The sequence below is a fragment of the Meles meles genome, chromosome 14, assembly GCF_922984935.1.
Source record: "Meles meles chromosome 14, mMelMel3.1 paternal haplotype, whole genome shotgun sequence".
Taxonomy (NCBI): Eukaryota; Metazoa; Chordata; class Mammalia; order Carnivora; family Mustelidae; genus Meles; species Meles meles.
Window position 1 is genome coordinate 2,960,550 of NC_060079.1, and position 14,898 is coordinate 2,975,447.

Consider the following 14,898-nt stretch of genomic DNA (forward strand, 5'->3'; position numbering starts at 1 on the left):
AGTGGCTTTTTCAGCAGGAACTCTGCAGGTCAGAAGAAAGTGGCATGATAAATTCCAACGGCTAAAAGGAAAAAATCTAGAGCCAAGAATACTCTATCCAGCAAGGCTTTCATTTAGAATAGAAGGAGAGGTAGAGTTTCCCAGAAAAAAAAAAGTTAAAAGCAAAACCAGTGATGTCCCTGTCATCCAGGATGCCATCCGCCTGTGGGTCCTAAATTCACAGTCCAGCTGCCCTCCTGACCGAGTGGGCGTGCCACAGCCTGCCACCTGCCAAGTCAATACACCTTCACCACAGATTGACGAGGACTCAAACTGACACTCTTCTCCTCAAATTTCAGCCCCTGTGCTCAAGTTTGTGTGCAAAAGTGGGCATAATTATAACAGCAGAATGAAGCATACCACACAGTGACACTAATTCTGTGGCGTATGTCATGGATAAAAAGATTGTACCAGGCTGAGAACACCTCCAACAGGCAATCAAAGAACACATACAGCATGAGGCTAATTACTAAAAGAAACAAACCCAGGAAAAATAAAACAGGATGAAATCAGAGAGGGAGACAAACCGTAAGAGACTCTTAATCATAGGAAACAAACCGTGGGCTGCTGGAAGGGAGGTAGGTGGGAGGATGTGGTACCTGGGGGACAGGCATTAAGGGGGGGCACTTGATGGAATGAGCACTGGGTGTTCTATGCAACTGATGAATCGCTGAACTCCACCTCTGAAACTAATAATACACTATATGTTACTTAATTGAATTTAAATAAATAAGAAACCCACAAAAAAAAAAAAAAAGAAACTAGACACTCTGACTCAAAGTAACAAAATAATAATAATAAAATTGGTGCCATCTTCTTCTACAAGTCTGGGAGAATTTAGTTTTACTAATGCTAACAGCAAGCAAAAATAAAACCTAGGGCCAATACTAAAATTAGATAGCTTTTACTACCCTACATTGAAGTTAGAGAAAATCAGCAACAATGACAGAGACTGTCCTTTTGATAGCTGACTTAACATTTAAGAAAGCTTTAAAAAGAACTTCAGCATCACTTTTCACCTGACAACTTGGTAAACATTCTTTGTAGAATTCCATACTAAGTGTTATTATTTAAAGGATATACTTCTGTAACTTTTGCCCCCCAAAATAGAATTTTAGAGAACTCAGGAATGTTGTAAATTCATGCATACTTCATAAATAATAGGAATTTGTTGCCATGAATCAAACAAAATAGTTTAAATGTCTCCATTTAGATGAATGTCAAGGGAGCTATTCTGTGCTTCTTTTCTGTTACATTTTAAAAATCACTGATACTTCACATTATAAGAAAATATAGAAATGTAAAATACACTTCTGAATTAGTGAGATAGAGAGTTATCAAGGCAAAAATAATCAAAACTACTTCTAAATACCATTTTCAAGTTTCATTTACACCCACAATTTGAGTGAAATGATAGTACAGCATCTAACTACAGTATGCTTTTCCATAGTATCAGTCTATGCTATACTTTTATTTATTTACTTATTTTTAAAGTAGGCTCCATGGAGCCCAACGCAGGGCTTGAACTCATGAGTCAAATGCCCAAGTGACTGAGCCACCCAGGCGTCCTGTGAGCATGAGTCCCCCATGCTATGCTTTACACTGAAAATCATCTCTGGGGTGTCTGAGTGACTCAGTCTGTTAAGCGTCTGCCTTCAGCTCAGATTCATAATCCCAGGGTTCTGGGATCGAGCCCCATGTCGGGCTCTCTGCTTAGCAGGAGCGCCCTTGTTCCTCTCCCTCCCACTCCCCCAGTGTTCACTCTGTCAAATAAACAAAATCTTTAAAAAAGAAAAGCATCTTATTTATACACATTTTTCAATAAATTCACAACTTCATCAACTTATTCTAGAAGGTGAAAAATGGTGAAAGCAAACATTAAGAAACAGGTGGCAAAGTTTCTGGTTTTAAGTCCAGAGTTGATGTGTACAAAAGATGGAATTCATGCTTACACAAGTAAACATCTACAATTTAAGATTTTATTTATTTGCCAGAGAGAGAAAGCAAGAGAGCGGCAGGCAGAGGAAGAAGCAGGTTCCCCACTGAGCAAGGAGCCCGATGGGGGACTCAATCCCAGGACCCTGAGATCATGACCAGAGCCTGAATGAGCCACTTAGGCGTCCCCAAAAGGACAGTGTCAACAGACATTATTTCAAGTCTTCAATTGCTTTTAAGTTTAACACACACCCTTTGTTACAGAGATCACAAGTTTTTATGACATGATTTCTCAGATTTAATTCTTACTCAATAAATGAAAGATGTACATAGTAATAAATAGATGACAAACATGAACAGAAAGTTTGCAAATAAATTTTTAAAACTTCAGTGATGTGTAAATTAAATTAAGATGGCACCACCTTCCAAGGACCAGTTTAGCAAACATTAAATAATACTCCTATCCTCAAACTTACAATACAGAAAAATTAATGCTGTAAGGAAAGTAATACCATTTTTTGGTGGGGGGTAATTTTGCATTGACGATCTAAAGTTTTAAAAATGTGTTGACATGGGGTGTATGGCAGGCTCAGTCAGTTGGGCATCTCACTCCTAGTTTTGGCTCAAGTCATGATCTTAGGGCCATGGGATCAAGCCCCAAGACCGGGTCTGCACTCAGTGCAGAATCTGCTTGGGATTCTCTCCTCTCCCTTTCCTTCTTCCTCCTCACACGTGCATGCACACATGTGCTCTAAAATAAATACATAAAATCTTTTAAAAAAAATGTTGACACTATCTTTTTTTAACATGTTGACACTCTGACCTAGCAATTCCACCTATAGAAACTTTCTTCAAGAAAGTAAGAAAAGTGTGCCAGTTTGCAGAAATATTCATGAAAAACCTCTTTATAATCGCCAAGACTAGAAACAACTTCAAATAACTATTAAATGATTATATAAATATAAAAAAGATAATTCTATTTGACAAGAGCTAATATGATGAAATGTCAAATACTCCTCTTCCCTCACTCCAGGTCAAAAACAAGGCAAGGCTTTTTATACTCTTCTTACCAGTTCTATTCAATACTGTATTAGAAAAAGAAATAAACAGGGATCTGTGAGGCCAAACTATTTCCAAGATAATACTAAGATTCTTTGCATTTTTCACTGTGTTGGCATTTACAATAATGGTGCAAAAGCAGTGACAGGTAAAACTGCTGGGAGTTGAACCAAATTGTATTTCTTCACTATCACACACCTACAGAAAAGAAAAAGTGTCACCTGTACTTATGGTTGTTACAGCAACACCAACTGGTGAATACAATTCTGATACTAACTTGGAATTAACATTGGACCCCACAGGTTTAAAGGCATAATCCCCCAAAAGACTGCCAGTCACTTCAGATGCCACCCACACTTCTGGCCAACTAGCTATAAATCTGGGAGGTTCCCAAGACCCCCTCCCCCCACCCCCGGAGGGGACCTTAGGAGAGCTCTATACTTACAATCACAGTTTTAATATTAAGGATTCAAATCAGGACCAACCAAATGAAGAGACAAAGGAGGGTAAGGTCTAGAAGCCCCCAAATGCAGAGATTCTGTGCCTACTCTGTATGGAATCAGGGAGCATTTCCCACCTGGCACATTGATGAATACACCAACCAGTAGGCTGCATTGAGCTTTGGTGTCTACAGTTTTTTTGGTGCCTCACTGCATGTTACTGAACTCAATGTCCAGCATCCCTCTCCTCCCTTGAGGTTGGCTGGCTAAAACCTCCAACACTCTATAATCATATGGTTGGTCTTTCTGGTGACCCTCCCTCAGCCTCCGTCATTTCACCTAAGTCTTAGCCCAAATTCAAGTGTAATCCAAAGGGCTCATAAATAGAAAACATAATCCCAATACTAGGGAAATTCCACGGATTTAGTCTTTCTCCTAAGAACTAAGGACACAAAACCCAGTAAACTTATGTATTATACAATACATGTCTGTGATGAAATAGTAAAAATTATTATTAATTTTACTAAGTTTAAGCTTTCGACTATATGTTAATATTTTGTACGACAGAGAAACATGTATAAGCAGGGAGGCTTACATAAACCACCTCTGTTTCATACCAAAGTACAATGGCTGTCTGAAGGAAAAATGGAAAAGTATGTGTAAAATAGTTACATTGCAAGCTGAACTACTTTTTCATGAAATACCATTTTTACTTGAAAGAATGACAAACTGGCTATTGACATTTTCTTGAAAACAAATCAAGAAAAACTCACTTCAAGAAAAATGACAGTATTAGTTGCTGAGAAAATTTGAGCTTTCAAGTGAAAATTAGCGTCTTTGAAAACTGTATCCACTACTGTCAGCTTGACAGCTTTCTAAAGTATCAACATTTAAAATAAGGTGTCAACATTCATAAGTTCAGTGCATCAATATTTTCCAAATATATGCATTTTTTAATTGACTAAAGCACAATGTTACCAAACATATAAAGGTAAAAGATTCATTCACAGATCAATGAATCTTAATATAATAAAGTATGAAAACCTCACTAGATGGTTTCAAATTCTACACTGTTAAGAAATTTTAAGAAACTGCTGCTTGTCAAGTTTTGGTGCTGTGTCAAAAAACCTCACAACTATCCATAATTATCTGGAACAGTGCTCTCTTCTACAACCAAATGTCTATGTGAGGGAAGATTTTTGTTTTACACTTAAAACAAGATATAGCACAGATTCAATGTAGAAACAGATGTGAGAAGATACCATATACTTGCTGTCTTCTATAAGATCAGACTTTAAAGAGATTTGCAGAAATGTAAAACAATGCCACGGTTCACTAAATTTTGAAAGTAATTTCATTACAGTTTAGTGTACAGTTTCAACAGTAAAAAATGGGAAACCGCAGAACACCCAGGTGGCTCAGCTGGTTAAGCATCTGCCTTTGGCTCAGGTCATGAACTCAAGGTTGTGGAATTGAGCCCCCATCAGGCTCCCTGCTCAGAGGGGATCTGCTTCTCCCTCTGCCCCTCCCAGTCACTCATGCTCTTTCAAATGAATAAATCTTGGGGGGGGGGGGGCGGAGAGGGGAAGGGAAATCAAACAAATCCAAAACAAATCCAAAAAAAAAAAAAAAGTAGAGGAATGGGTATCTCAGACAGAAGTATTTTATAGACACAGAAACTTCTGTTTTTTAAAGATTTATTTTTTTAATTTTTTCTGAAGATTTTATTTATTTATTTGACAGAGAGATAGAGAGAGAGCACCAAGTAGGCAGAGTGGCAGGCAGAGGGAGAGAGGGTGAAGCAGGCTCTCCACTGAGCAGGAAGCCCGATAAAGGGCTTGATCCAGGACTGTGGGATCCTGATCTGTGCCGAAGGCAGCCACTTAACTGACTGAGCCACCGAGATGCCCCTACTTTTCTATTTTTGACAGAGAGAGAGAGAGAGAGAGAGAGAGAACGCGCTCGAGAGCACCTGTGTGAGCATTGAGTGGGAGGGGCAGAGGGAGAGAGCATCCCAAGCAGACTCAGAGCTGATTATGGATTGAGTGGTGGGGCTCAACCTAATAGACCTAAGATCATGACCTGAGCAGAAACCAAGAGTGGGACACCTAATCAACTGTGCCACCCAGGCGTCCCACAGAAACTTCTATTTCTAAAATGACATATTAAAATTTAGATTAGGTAAACCAACAGAATACAAAACTATATATAATATGCTCTGAATTTATTTTTTAGAACCACAAAGGCAAAAACTGTATTCAAGCAAAGAAACCAAAATTTTACCAGTAGTCCCTGCTAGTTAGTGGGATATAGTGACCAACATTTTCTTTCTTTTTTTTTTTTTTTTAAGATTTTTTATTTATTTATTTGACAGAGAGAGAAGTCACAAGTAGGCAGAGAGGCAGACAAAGTGGGGGGGGGGGGAGTAGGCACCCTGCTGAGCAGAAAGTGCGGGGCTCGATCCCAGGACCCTGAGATCATGACCTGAGCCAAAGGCAGAGGCTTAACCCACTGAGCCAGCCAGATGCCCCCATTTTCTTATTTCTACCCATGTTTCTTACAAATGTTCTGTAATAATCAGATAGTATTCTCATAACTACAGAAAACGATTAATTTTACAAAGGAAAGAAAAAAATTCTAGCATTCCATTAAAAGAGTAAATGAGGTTCTCATGTTTAGCTACTTTTTAGAATTTCCCAAAATTCTGGGGCGCCTGGGTGGCTCAGTGGGTTAAAGCCTCTGCCTTCGGCTCAGGTCATGATCCCAGGGTCCTTGAATCCAGCCCCGCATCGGGCTCTCTTAGTAGCAGGGAGCCTGCTTCCCTTCCTCTCTCTCTGCCTGCCTCTCTGCCTACTTGTGATCTCTGTCAAATAAATAAATAAAATCTTTATTAAAAAAAAACAAAACACTTCAGATGTGTAACACATTGGGTAAAATAGACTTAATTTCTGAAAAATCAGGGACCAAGCAGATTGCAAGTATAAAATATTTTATATATATATTTTATCCTTAATATGGAAGTCAAGAGAAATAAAGTATTTCATATATAGAAGGTAAATAAAATCTCTTACTTCTTACCAGGACTATGATGAGTTGCGTATCCTCCATTCTGAAATTCATCTCCTGCCACATTCATTCTACCAGGATTAAAAGGTCCTACTGCAGTCTTGGTCTGTGAAGTCAAAGATGGGGTGTATGTTTGTATATTAACACCAAAATTACTTGACTGAAGTCCTTTAGCGACATCTCCCAAGTTGGTATTTTATAGTGATGTTATATGTGTAATCATTAAGTTCGTATCTCGCCCAGCATTCACAGAGCTTATACCTGTTTCTAAGGTTGTAACATTAGTAATAGGAATTTCAGAGTCGATTCTGTAGGATAACATTATTACCCATTCCTGCATTTACCTTACTTCTTGAAAGACTGGAAGTGGAGAAATCCAAATCTTTGGTTCTATTTTTAGTTCCAGGAAGTCCCCATTCAATAAAATTGGAAGAATTTTTCTTTTCCCCTCCATTCATTTCTATGTCCTCTTCATCATCGATAACAATTGTCTCACTTACATTTCCCTTCTGAGAAGGCAAATCTCTTGAGGAAGGAAGAATCATGGAATAGTTTCCTTGTAGCCTTTCATTTCTTGATGAAGCAAATATAAAATTTCTTTGATCAGCTATTGCTGGAGTAGAAGTCGAAGGAGGTTGTATAGATTCAATAAATACGACATCATCATCATCATCTTCTACTGATGAATTTCTACATCTGTTAACTAAAGGACTAGCTGGGTTACCAAATGAATTTCCTATATCCATGAGACTAGCTGCCATGGCTTTATGCTCTAATAAAACAGGAGTCTGTTCATCCAAGTCTAATCCTCTTACTGAACATTTATCCATGCCAAAGAACCTGTAGGAAACAGAGAATAGTTAAAAAAAAAAAAAAGTACTAGTATGAGTACTGAGTTTTATTACAATGAAATAACACAAAGAAAATTTTAAATTCTCGTGACTTTTACCTAACTTTTAGGGAAAAAAATTATTACTTATTTTGTTTTTTCTCTCCCACTAACCATTTAATGCTTACCTCAGAATTTGATGGAAATTGATCATCCAATTTGTGGTAGTCCTTTAAAAATTTACTCATAGTACTCAATTTAACCTACTTATCCTTTACAATAAAAAAAACAAAAACAAAACAAGTCTTCCTTTGAATTAGTAACAAAACAATCCTATCAAATACCAATAATCCTGGTTCCAAGCTATAATTACTATACTTTTATCTACTAAAATAACTATGATATAGTCTAATCCTTATTTCACTAGTATTTTTTAAATTTTATTTTATTTATTTATTTGACAGACAGAGATCACAAGTAGGCAGAGAGGCAGGCAAAGAGAGAGAAAGGGAAGCAGGTTCCCTGCTGAGCAGAGAGCCCCGATGCAGGGCTGGATCCCCGGACCCTGGGATCATGACCTGAGCCGAAGGCAGCGGCTTTAACCCACTGAGCCACCCAGGAGCCCCGATATATTTATCTTTTTAAAAAACTGTGGCAAAATAGGGGTGTCTGGGTATCTCAGTCAGATAAGTGCTTTTTTTTTTCTTTTTTAAATATTTCACTCATCCATTTAAGAGAGAGCACAGAGGGAAAAGTGAGAGGGAGAAGCAGATTTCCCGCTGAGCAGAGAGCCTGATGTGGGGCTCAATCCCAGGACCCTGAGATATGACCTGGGCTGAAGGCAGATGCTTAATCCACTGAGCCACCCAGGCACCCCAAGTGCTGACTCTTGATTACAGCTCAGGTCTTAACCTCAGAGTCATGGGTTCAAGCTGCACACTGGGCTCCACAATGGGTGTGGAACCTACTTGAAAAAAAAAAATTTGTGGCATAATACATATAACATAAAACTTACCATTTTAACCATTTTTAAGTCTACTTTCAATGTCAGTTTTTAAAAATTTTTAAAGAAGGTTTTATCTATTTATTTGAGAGAAAGAGTGAGCATAAGCAAGGGGGGAGGCCAGAGAGGGAGAAGCAGACTCCCCACTAAGCAGGACTTGATCCTAGGACCTGAGATCATGACCTAAGCCAAAGGCAGTTAACAGATTGAGTCACCCTGGCACCCTGAGAATATGTTTTTTAAAATTTGCAAAAGTTTCTGGCTAAACTCTTTTTTTTTTTTTTAAGGTTTTATTTATTTATTTGACACAGAGAGATCACAAGTAGGCAGAGAAGCAGGCAGAGGGGGCGGGGGAAGCAGGCTTCCTGCAATGGAGGGCTTGATCCCAGGACCCTGAGACCATGACCTGAGCTGAAGGCAGAGGCTTAACCCACTGAGCCACCCAGGTGCCCCTCTGGCTAAATACTTATTAGTTGAATAATTCATCAGCCATTCAATATTCAATTATGTTTACATATACAATTATATAGAATCTACATTTAGAAAAAAAATCTGTTAGATGTTTAAAAAAAGATTTAGAGAGAGAGGGAGCACGCTCCCGCACACACATATGCATGCATTTGTGCCACTGAGGGGCACAAGGGGAGAGAGAATCTCAAGCAGACTCTCCGCAGAGTGCTAAGCCCAACTGGCAGGGAGGGGGACAGCTTGATCTCAGGACACTGAGATCATGACCTGAGCCCAAACCAAGAGTCAGATGCTCAACCAACTGAGCCATCAAGGCACCCCAAGAACCTGTTGTTAAAAAAAAAATTAGCTCAAATAGAAATGTTTAGATTATGACAAGATTAGCACATGATGAGAAAGGTAAACTAACTTACTTTATGAACCTTCAAAAATTAAAAACCAACAGGAAAGTACTTAGAAATATTTAATTATTGAGGTACCTGGCTAGCTCAGTTGCTAGAACATGTGACTTGATCTTGGGGTTTTGAGTCTGAGGCCCACGTTGGGCATAGATTACTTAAAAATAAAATCTTAAAAAAAAAAAAATCACACCATAAAAAAATGATTGTTTTAAACGGTCATTTTTTGGGCACTTCTAACTGTAAGCTCTATAAAAAATAATCAAGAGGTAGGTTACAAAAACTGTTGTTAATCACTAATTAGTCCTAAAATAAGTCCTGTTGTATCTCTGCAGACTTATACTGTCAGACAGGTCTTTCTTACTATAAAAATATTTACATATTTACATGAAAATAATCTCAACGCAAAAGCCAACTTCATGTTTAGTTCCTATTTAGTGAGTATCTGCCACAAGCATCATTCCCATTTAATCAGAAATAAAATTACTATCTAGAAATCAATAGCTTGAAGGGATTAAGTTGATAGAACGATCACAAATAACTAACTTCATTTCCTTCCTTCATTTCCTTTTAACAGGCATAAACAAAGGTAAAGTTCCTACTCCCAGGGAAAGAAAGCACAAGAAAGAAGCAACAAAAAGAAACAAAGCAACAAAATTTTACAAGCTTAATAGTGAATGGATGAATGAGTAGTTAGATCTCAGCCTATCTGAGATAAAGCAACTCTAAAAGAGTGAGTGGAAAAGCTGAGAGAACATCCTGATTCATGCTGTAGAATTTTCAACAGGCTCAGAAACCAGTAGCTCCAGATATCCCTGAAACAGGGGAAAGAGGAGCTAAAATGAGTTTGTGAGATCCCAGATCCAGTCTTTCCCTCCAGGTTGAGGATGACAGGTTTTTTCCTACCCTGGCACAAGTTCTAGACTTTTATTCTTTGGATTGAACATAAGATTTCTGTCTGGGGTTCACCAAGCATAGGTAAATGGTTCAATATCATGTGTGTGAAATGTCTCCTCCCACTTGATTCCCATACAGCTGGCAACCAGATCACGATCTTCTAGGCATGTACCTCTTCCCTGGAAAACTTTTTTCTCAGAAACACTCTTCTCTGTGGAATTAGGAACCATCAAAAAAGGAAAGACCTAAAGATATTGACTTAAGAGATGACCCACCACTTGGTGAAAAAAATCATCCTACAGGGAAGCTCACAAATTGAAAGCCCCACACATTTTTCTAACCTGCTTTCTACTTCCAAATTCATAATGACAAGAAGACCAGTCAAAAATTAATAAACATCTGATGAAAGCTTCTAGTGATAATTACAAGGAAGGAAAAAAGAAAACAAGTAGATAATCCAACAAAACAATAAAATGAAAAACCACAAAATTATCAGTACTCTAGACGGGTGATGAGTAAAAGATCATTAAAAATGTCTAGGTCAAGAGTAGCATGCTGTATCAACTGAGCCGGCCAGGCGCCCCAACATAGCAGACATTTGAACATCGTTCTGGCTGATACGAAAACCTAGTTTTTTTTGTACTACATCATGCTGCAAATACCTCAGAATACTCTGAGAAAAATGGCTTTTCTAGGTGATAATAACTGAGTCAGTGACTTGTTACCTTGCCAATCTTAGTCCCCACTAGTTCCCTTTCTGTGTGAATGCCCAGCACAGCTCTAGAACCATACCTACATCCCACCAGCTCACAAAACTCCATAGAATGTGAAATAGCAGCACTTCAAGGATCCTAAGAAAATTACCTAACTGAAACAACTTCCATTCCCAAAAGCTAGGTATAGCGATCTACATTGTGACACCACATGTCCTAGGTCTAACTAACTAAAATGGTGTACTGTGAAGAATAGAGTTAAGTGCAATGTCAAGTTTGGTAAGGAGCAACAAGGCCAAGGGGAAGGCAGGAATACTATAATGTGAGTTCTTCTAATCTCAAGTTTCTTTTCAATGACCAACTGTAAATTGTTGGATCAGCTTTAAAGGACAAAATAGGCAGGATCTAACACTGTACTGAATCTCAGGTAACAGATATAAAATCAGTGATTTATTTTTCCAAATCACCATCTTCAGATTCCCGATAAAATTTTTATTCAGACTCCCCCAAAAATCATTATTCAGACAAGGACTGGTGTTCAGAAACCATTAACTGAATATTTGACAGAGAATTGGACATTTTATTATACCAAAATGAAACATCACATAGATTACTTTCTGGTACAAGGAAAAGATGCATTAACTTCAGGCTGTCACTACCAGTTCAGTGATCAATCTTAGAACCCCATTAGTGTAACTACTACATTATATAGTTCCTGATGTACTTTTACTGGGAAGACACTTAGGGTACTTAAATCTTCCTCGAGTGTAAGACAAACACAAAAAATACTCTCTGTCAACCTTAATACAACATAAGATTCAGTACATTTTTCTTTAATCCAACAGCAAAGAAAAAAAAAACAGTTTTATCCATTGTGAAAGAACAAAAAGTTAAATTCAAAGTATTAAAAATGAAACGAACTTAACTCCAATTTTGGAACTCTAGAAAACGCCAGTGGTTTTTATCAGCAAGCATTACCAGCGCTTTCCCTGGGGATTACCCAGGTTTGGCTCTGAGGACAGGGTCCACCTAAGCAATTAGCTTTTTGCCTTCAACATAGCAAAGATAAATCGCATAACTGCAGCACTAAGTGTATTAAGTAAAAAATCAGGGTACCATTACTCACAAAGAGTATGTTTTCTCTTGATATCCGGCAACGTTTCACCAGGTAAGTCTGAAGGTGATTCCTGATCCTAGAACGACAGGAGAGAAGGATGAGAAATGATTTAGTTACAGCCAATTTGGAAGCAGCACCAACTCCTAACTACCAGAGGGAGGAAGTAAAGAGTAAGAAATCAAGGAGTATTCCGTGCTCCTCCACCCTCCCCCACCCCACAATGCTGTGGGGAGACGACGTTAAAAAAAAAATCAAAAAAACTATAAGGACCTCAACGACTACACAAAGCTACATCTCGTTCTTCAAATTACAAAACGGAAAGCGGAGGGCAGCAAGCTTGAACTAGAGAAGAGCCACGCGGGGTGGTTGGAGGGCAAATGTTACCTTGACGCCAAAAAGGGAACTGAATTCACTCCTAACTTTGCACACCCAGCGTCGTTCCCGTCCCTCCCCGCACCAATTCAGAGATGGGGGAAAGCTCAAGTCTCCGCCGGGCTATCTCTACAATTGTCCCAAGCAGTTGCTACGACTCCGAGACTTACGAGCTCGTCCGCCATTAGAAACTTGCCCGATTTAGACACGAAATGCCACGAAAGGAAGAGCGACGGAGGGGACCGGGTGGGGAAGACGCAGCACCCGCGACCGGAAAACCCTGGGGACCTCAGGCTACCGCGGACTCGGTGGGAGCGCAGCCCCGAGAGCGGGAGAACAAACTGAAGCTCCCCTCCCCCCACTTTCCACCACCGCCGCCGCCGCCACCCCCCTCCCCCCGGGGCAAGAAAGAAAGGAAAAATACCCCGCGACCTCCCAGCGCCCCAGCCAGGGCAGCCCCCGCCACCCGAGAGACGCCCGCCTCTGGCGTCCGCCTCACCCAGCCCTCCCGGCCTCGCACTCACTCTCGCAGCCCTTCGGGCCGCACGCGAAGACGCCTGTGACATGAGCGGAGCCCGGAGCAGCCCCCGAGGCCCCGACGCGGCAGCGGCAACGGCGGCCGCGCCGCGGGGTATTAATCCCGGGTCGGTGGGAGGCTCCGGAGGCTGCCCTCACCCATCTCCGCCTCCCCAGTCGCCTCCGCCTCCGCCTCCTCCTCCCGAGGCTTTGCTGCTCCCAGCCACCCCCACTATCGGCGGACCTGGACTGGAAAGACAGCGGGGATAAGCCTCACCCGGTTCTGGCTGCGGCTCCGCGGAACGAACCTCCCCTCCCCCGGCGCACCCCCTCCTCCGGCAACACGCACAACTCCGCTCGGTCCAGTCCCGGGTTTAGCGCCGGTGAGGAGGAGGAGACGGAGGAGGCGGTGGAGAAGGTGGTGCGGCCCAGCCGGGGAAGGCCCCGCCCTCCGCGCACTCATTGGCTGGCTGGAAGGGCGGGCGGGGGCTCCTCGGGGACGTCCATTGTTACGTCTGCCTTCTTTCAGGAAACCCCCACGAGGGGGTGGTCCGGAGGGCCGTCCATCAGGCGCAGACCACACCCCCCGACATTACCGTTCCGCTAACGCCCTCGGCCGGCTCTGGGCCTTTGGCCGCGTCCCCTCCCCTCCTTTCCCCCGCCTCCCACCCCGCCCTCACCCCCAGGTCCGTCAGGGTCAGGCAGCCCGAGTTTTGCTGCCCGCTGCACCGGCCACCGGCTGGGTATCTGGGGGTCCCAGGGTGCTCTCCAGAGCCCCGCACAGCCCGAGGGACGGAGGCCGTGGCCAACGCCTGCCCTAGCTCGGGCCTGGGCGCCCAGGCCTCTGGAGCCGCTCCCAACGACCCTGCCCGAGGAGCGACGCGGCCTCGATGTCCCCAACGCCCTCCCTGTCCAATGCCTGAAGCCCCCCGTGAGGGGCGAGCCCGGGCAGGGGCTAGAGCGAGGCAAAGTGGGAGGTCGGGCAGCCCGTGAAGTGGAGTTCCCGAATGTGCCGAGGGGAGTGGGAACACTTCCACCCTCGCCTCACCCCCGTGGGGAATTGTCCCCCCACCTCCCGTCATGGCTGCAGGAGGAGACGACGTCCTCCATTTTGTCGGGACTGCTGTGGGAACTTGGGACCAATTCAAAACCAAACCCCGTGGGGCTGGGAAACTTGGCCCCGCGAAGCCCCAACTGGGCTCCGCCATTCGTCCGAGGGGATAGCCCTTGATTCCAGCGTCTGCGCCTGAGGGGCCCTTGGGGGACGGGTGCCACGGTGGAGAGACCCAGACGCCGCTCCCCGCCTCCATCAACCAAGATGGAGGAAACTGCTGGCTCCCCTGGAGCTGGGCTCCCGCCTGTTGGAGGGGCTGGAGCCTCCCCTCGGTGTGTCCTGCGGCGCTGCCGTCGTCCTCTCCGCAGCCTCTTTCGGTTGCCCTCCCCCAGCCTCTACCCAGCCTCTCCACTGCCTTCCACCACCTCCTGGTCCTCAACGGTTGATGGAGACTCCACTCCACAGTCAGCTCAATCGCTTCGCCCAACCAGGGCCCGCCCGATTGCGGGGAGCGAGCGAAGGTGCGGAGTGTTGCGGCGCGGCCCGGGGCGGGCGTGCCGGGGAAAGCCACATCGACGATGGGGCTTCTCTTTTGTTCATCGTCTACACCTACGTCTTTGGCGCACGTCATGGTGCTGTGCAATTTCCAAGATTCCATGTAAAGATGAAAGTGAGGCTTCTCTCGTCTCACCCTAGCGGTTGTTAGTGGCATTACACTTGATGGTGTTGGGGAAAGAAATGGATGGATAAATGAGACCTCTCAATTCCACGGTTATCTAACACCGCTGCCTATTAATAAATAGACGTGTGAGGTTACAACTTAAAGTTTTACACGATGACGATGAACATGAGGTTTTTAATGAATTAATCTACTCAGTAAAAACTGATGTTGAACGGTTTTAGATGCCGCTTACACAATGTAATCCAGTAGAAATTGAGATTCATTCTAATCCTCATTTCAACCTCACTTGCTATTTTGTAATTAAATAATT

General features: G+C 42.6%; 1 protein-coding gene across 8 annotated transcripts in view; it reads right to left on the reverse strand.

Moving 5' to 3' along the window:
• ZMYM5 (zinc finger MYM-type containing 5) overlaps positions 1 to 13,255 on the reverse strand; it is a 34,017-nt gene extending 20,762 nt beyond the window's left edge. For 2 of the 8 annotated variants that reach the window (XM_045978558.1, XM_045978564.1), the window contains exons 1-4: positions 12,861 to 13,005; positions 11,974 to 12,040; positions 6,884 to 7,379; positions 6,552 to 6,645 (exon numbers count right to left, since the gene is read on the reverse strand). In XM_045978558.1, the coding sequence (XP_045834514.1) occupies positions 6,552 to 6,645; positions 6,884 to 7,369 (580 nt within the window). In that variant the 5' untranslated portion in view covers positions 7,370 to 7,379; positions 11,974 to 12,040; positions 12,861 to 13,005. The other 6 variants (XM_045978559.1, XM_045978560.1, XM_045978562.1 and 3 more) reach the window with 6 other exon arrangements.
• Positions 13,256 to 14,898: the final 1,643 nt, after the last annotated feature.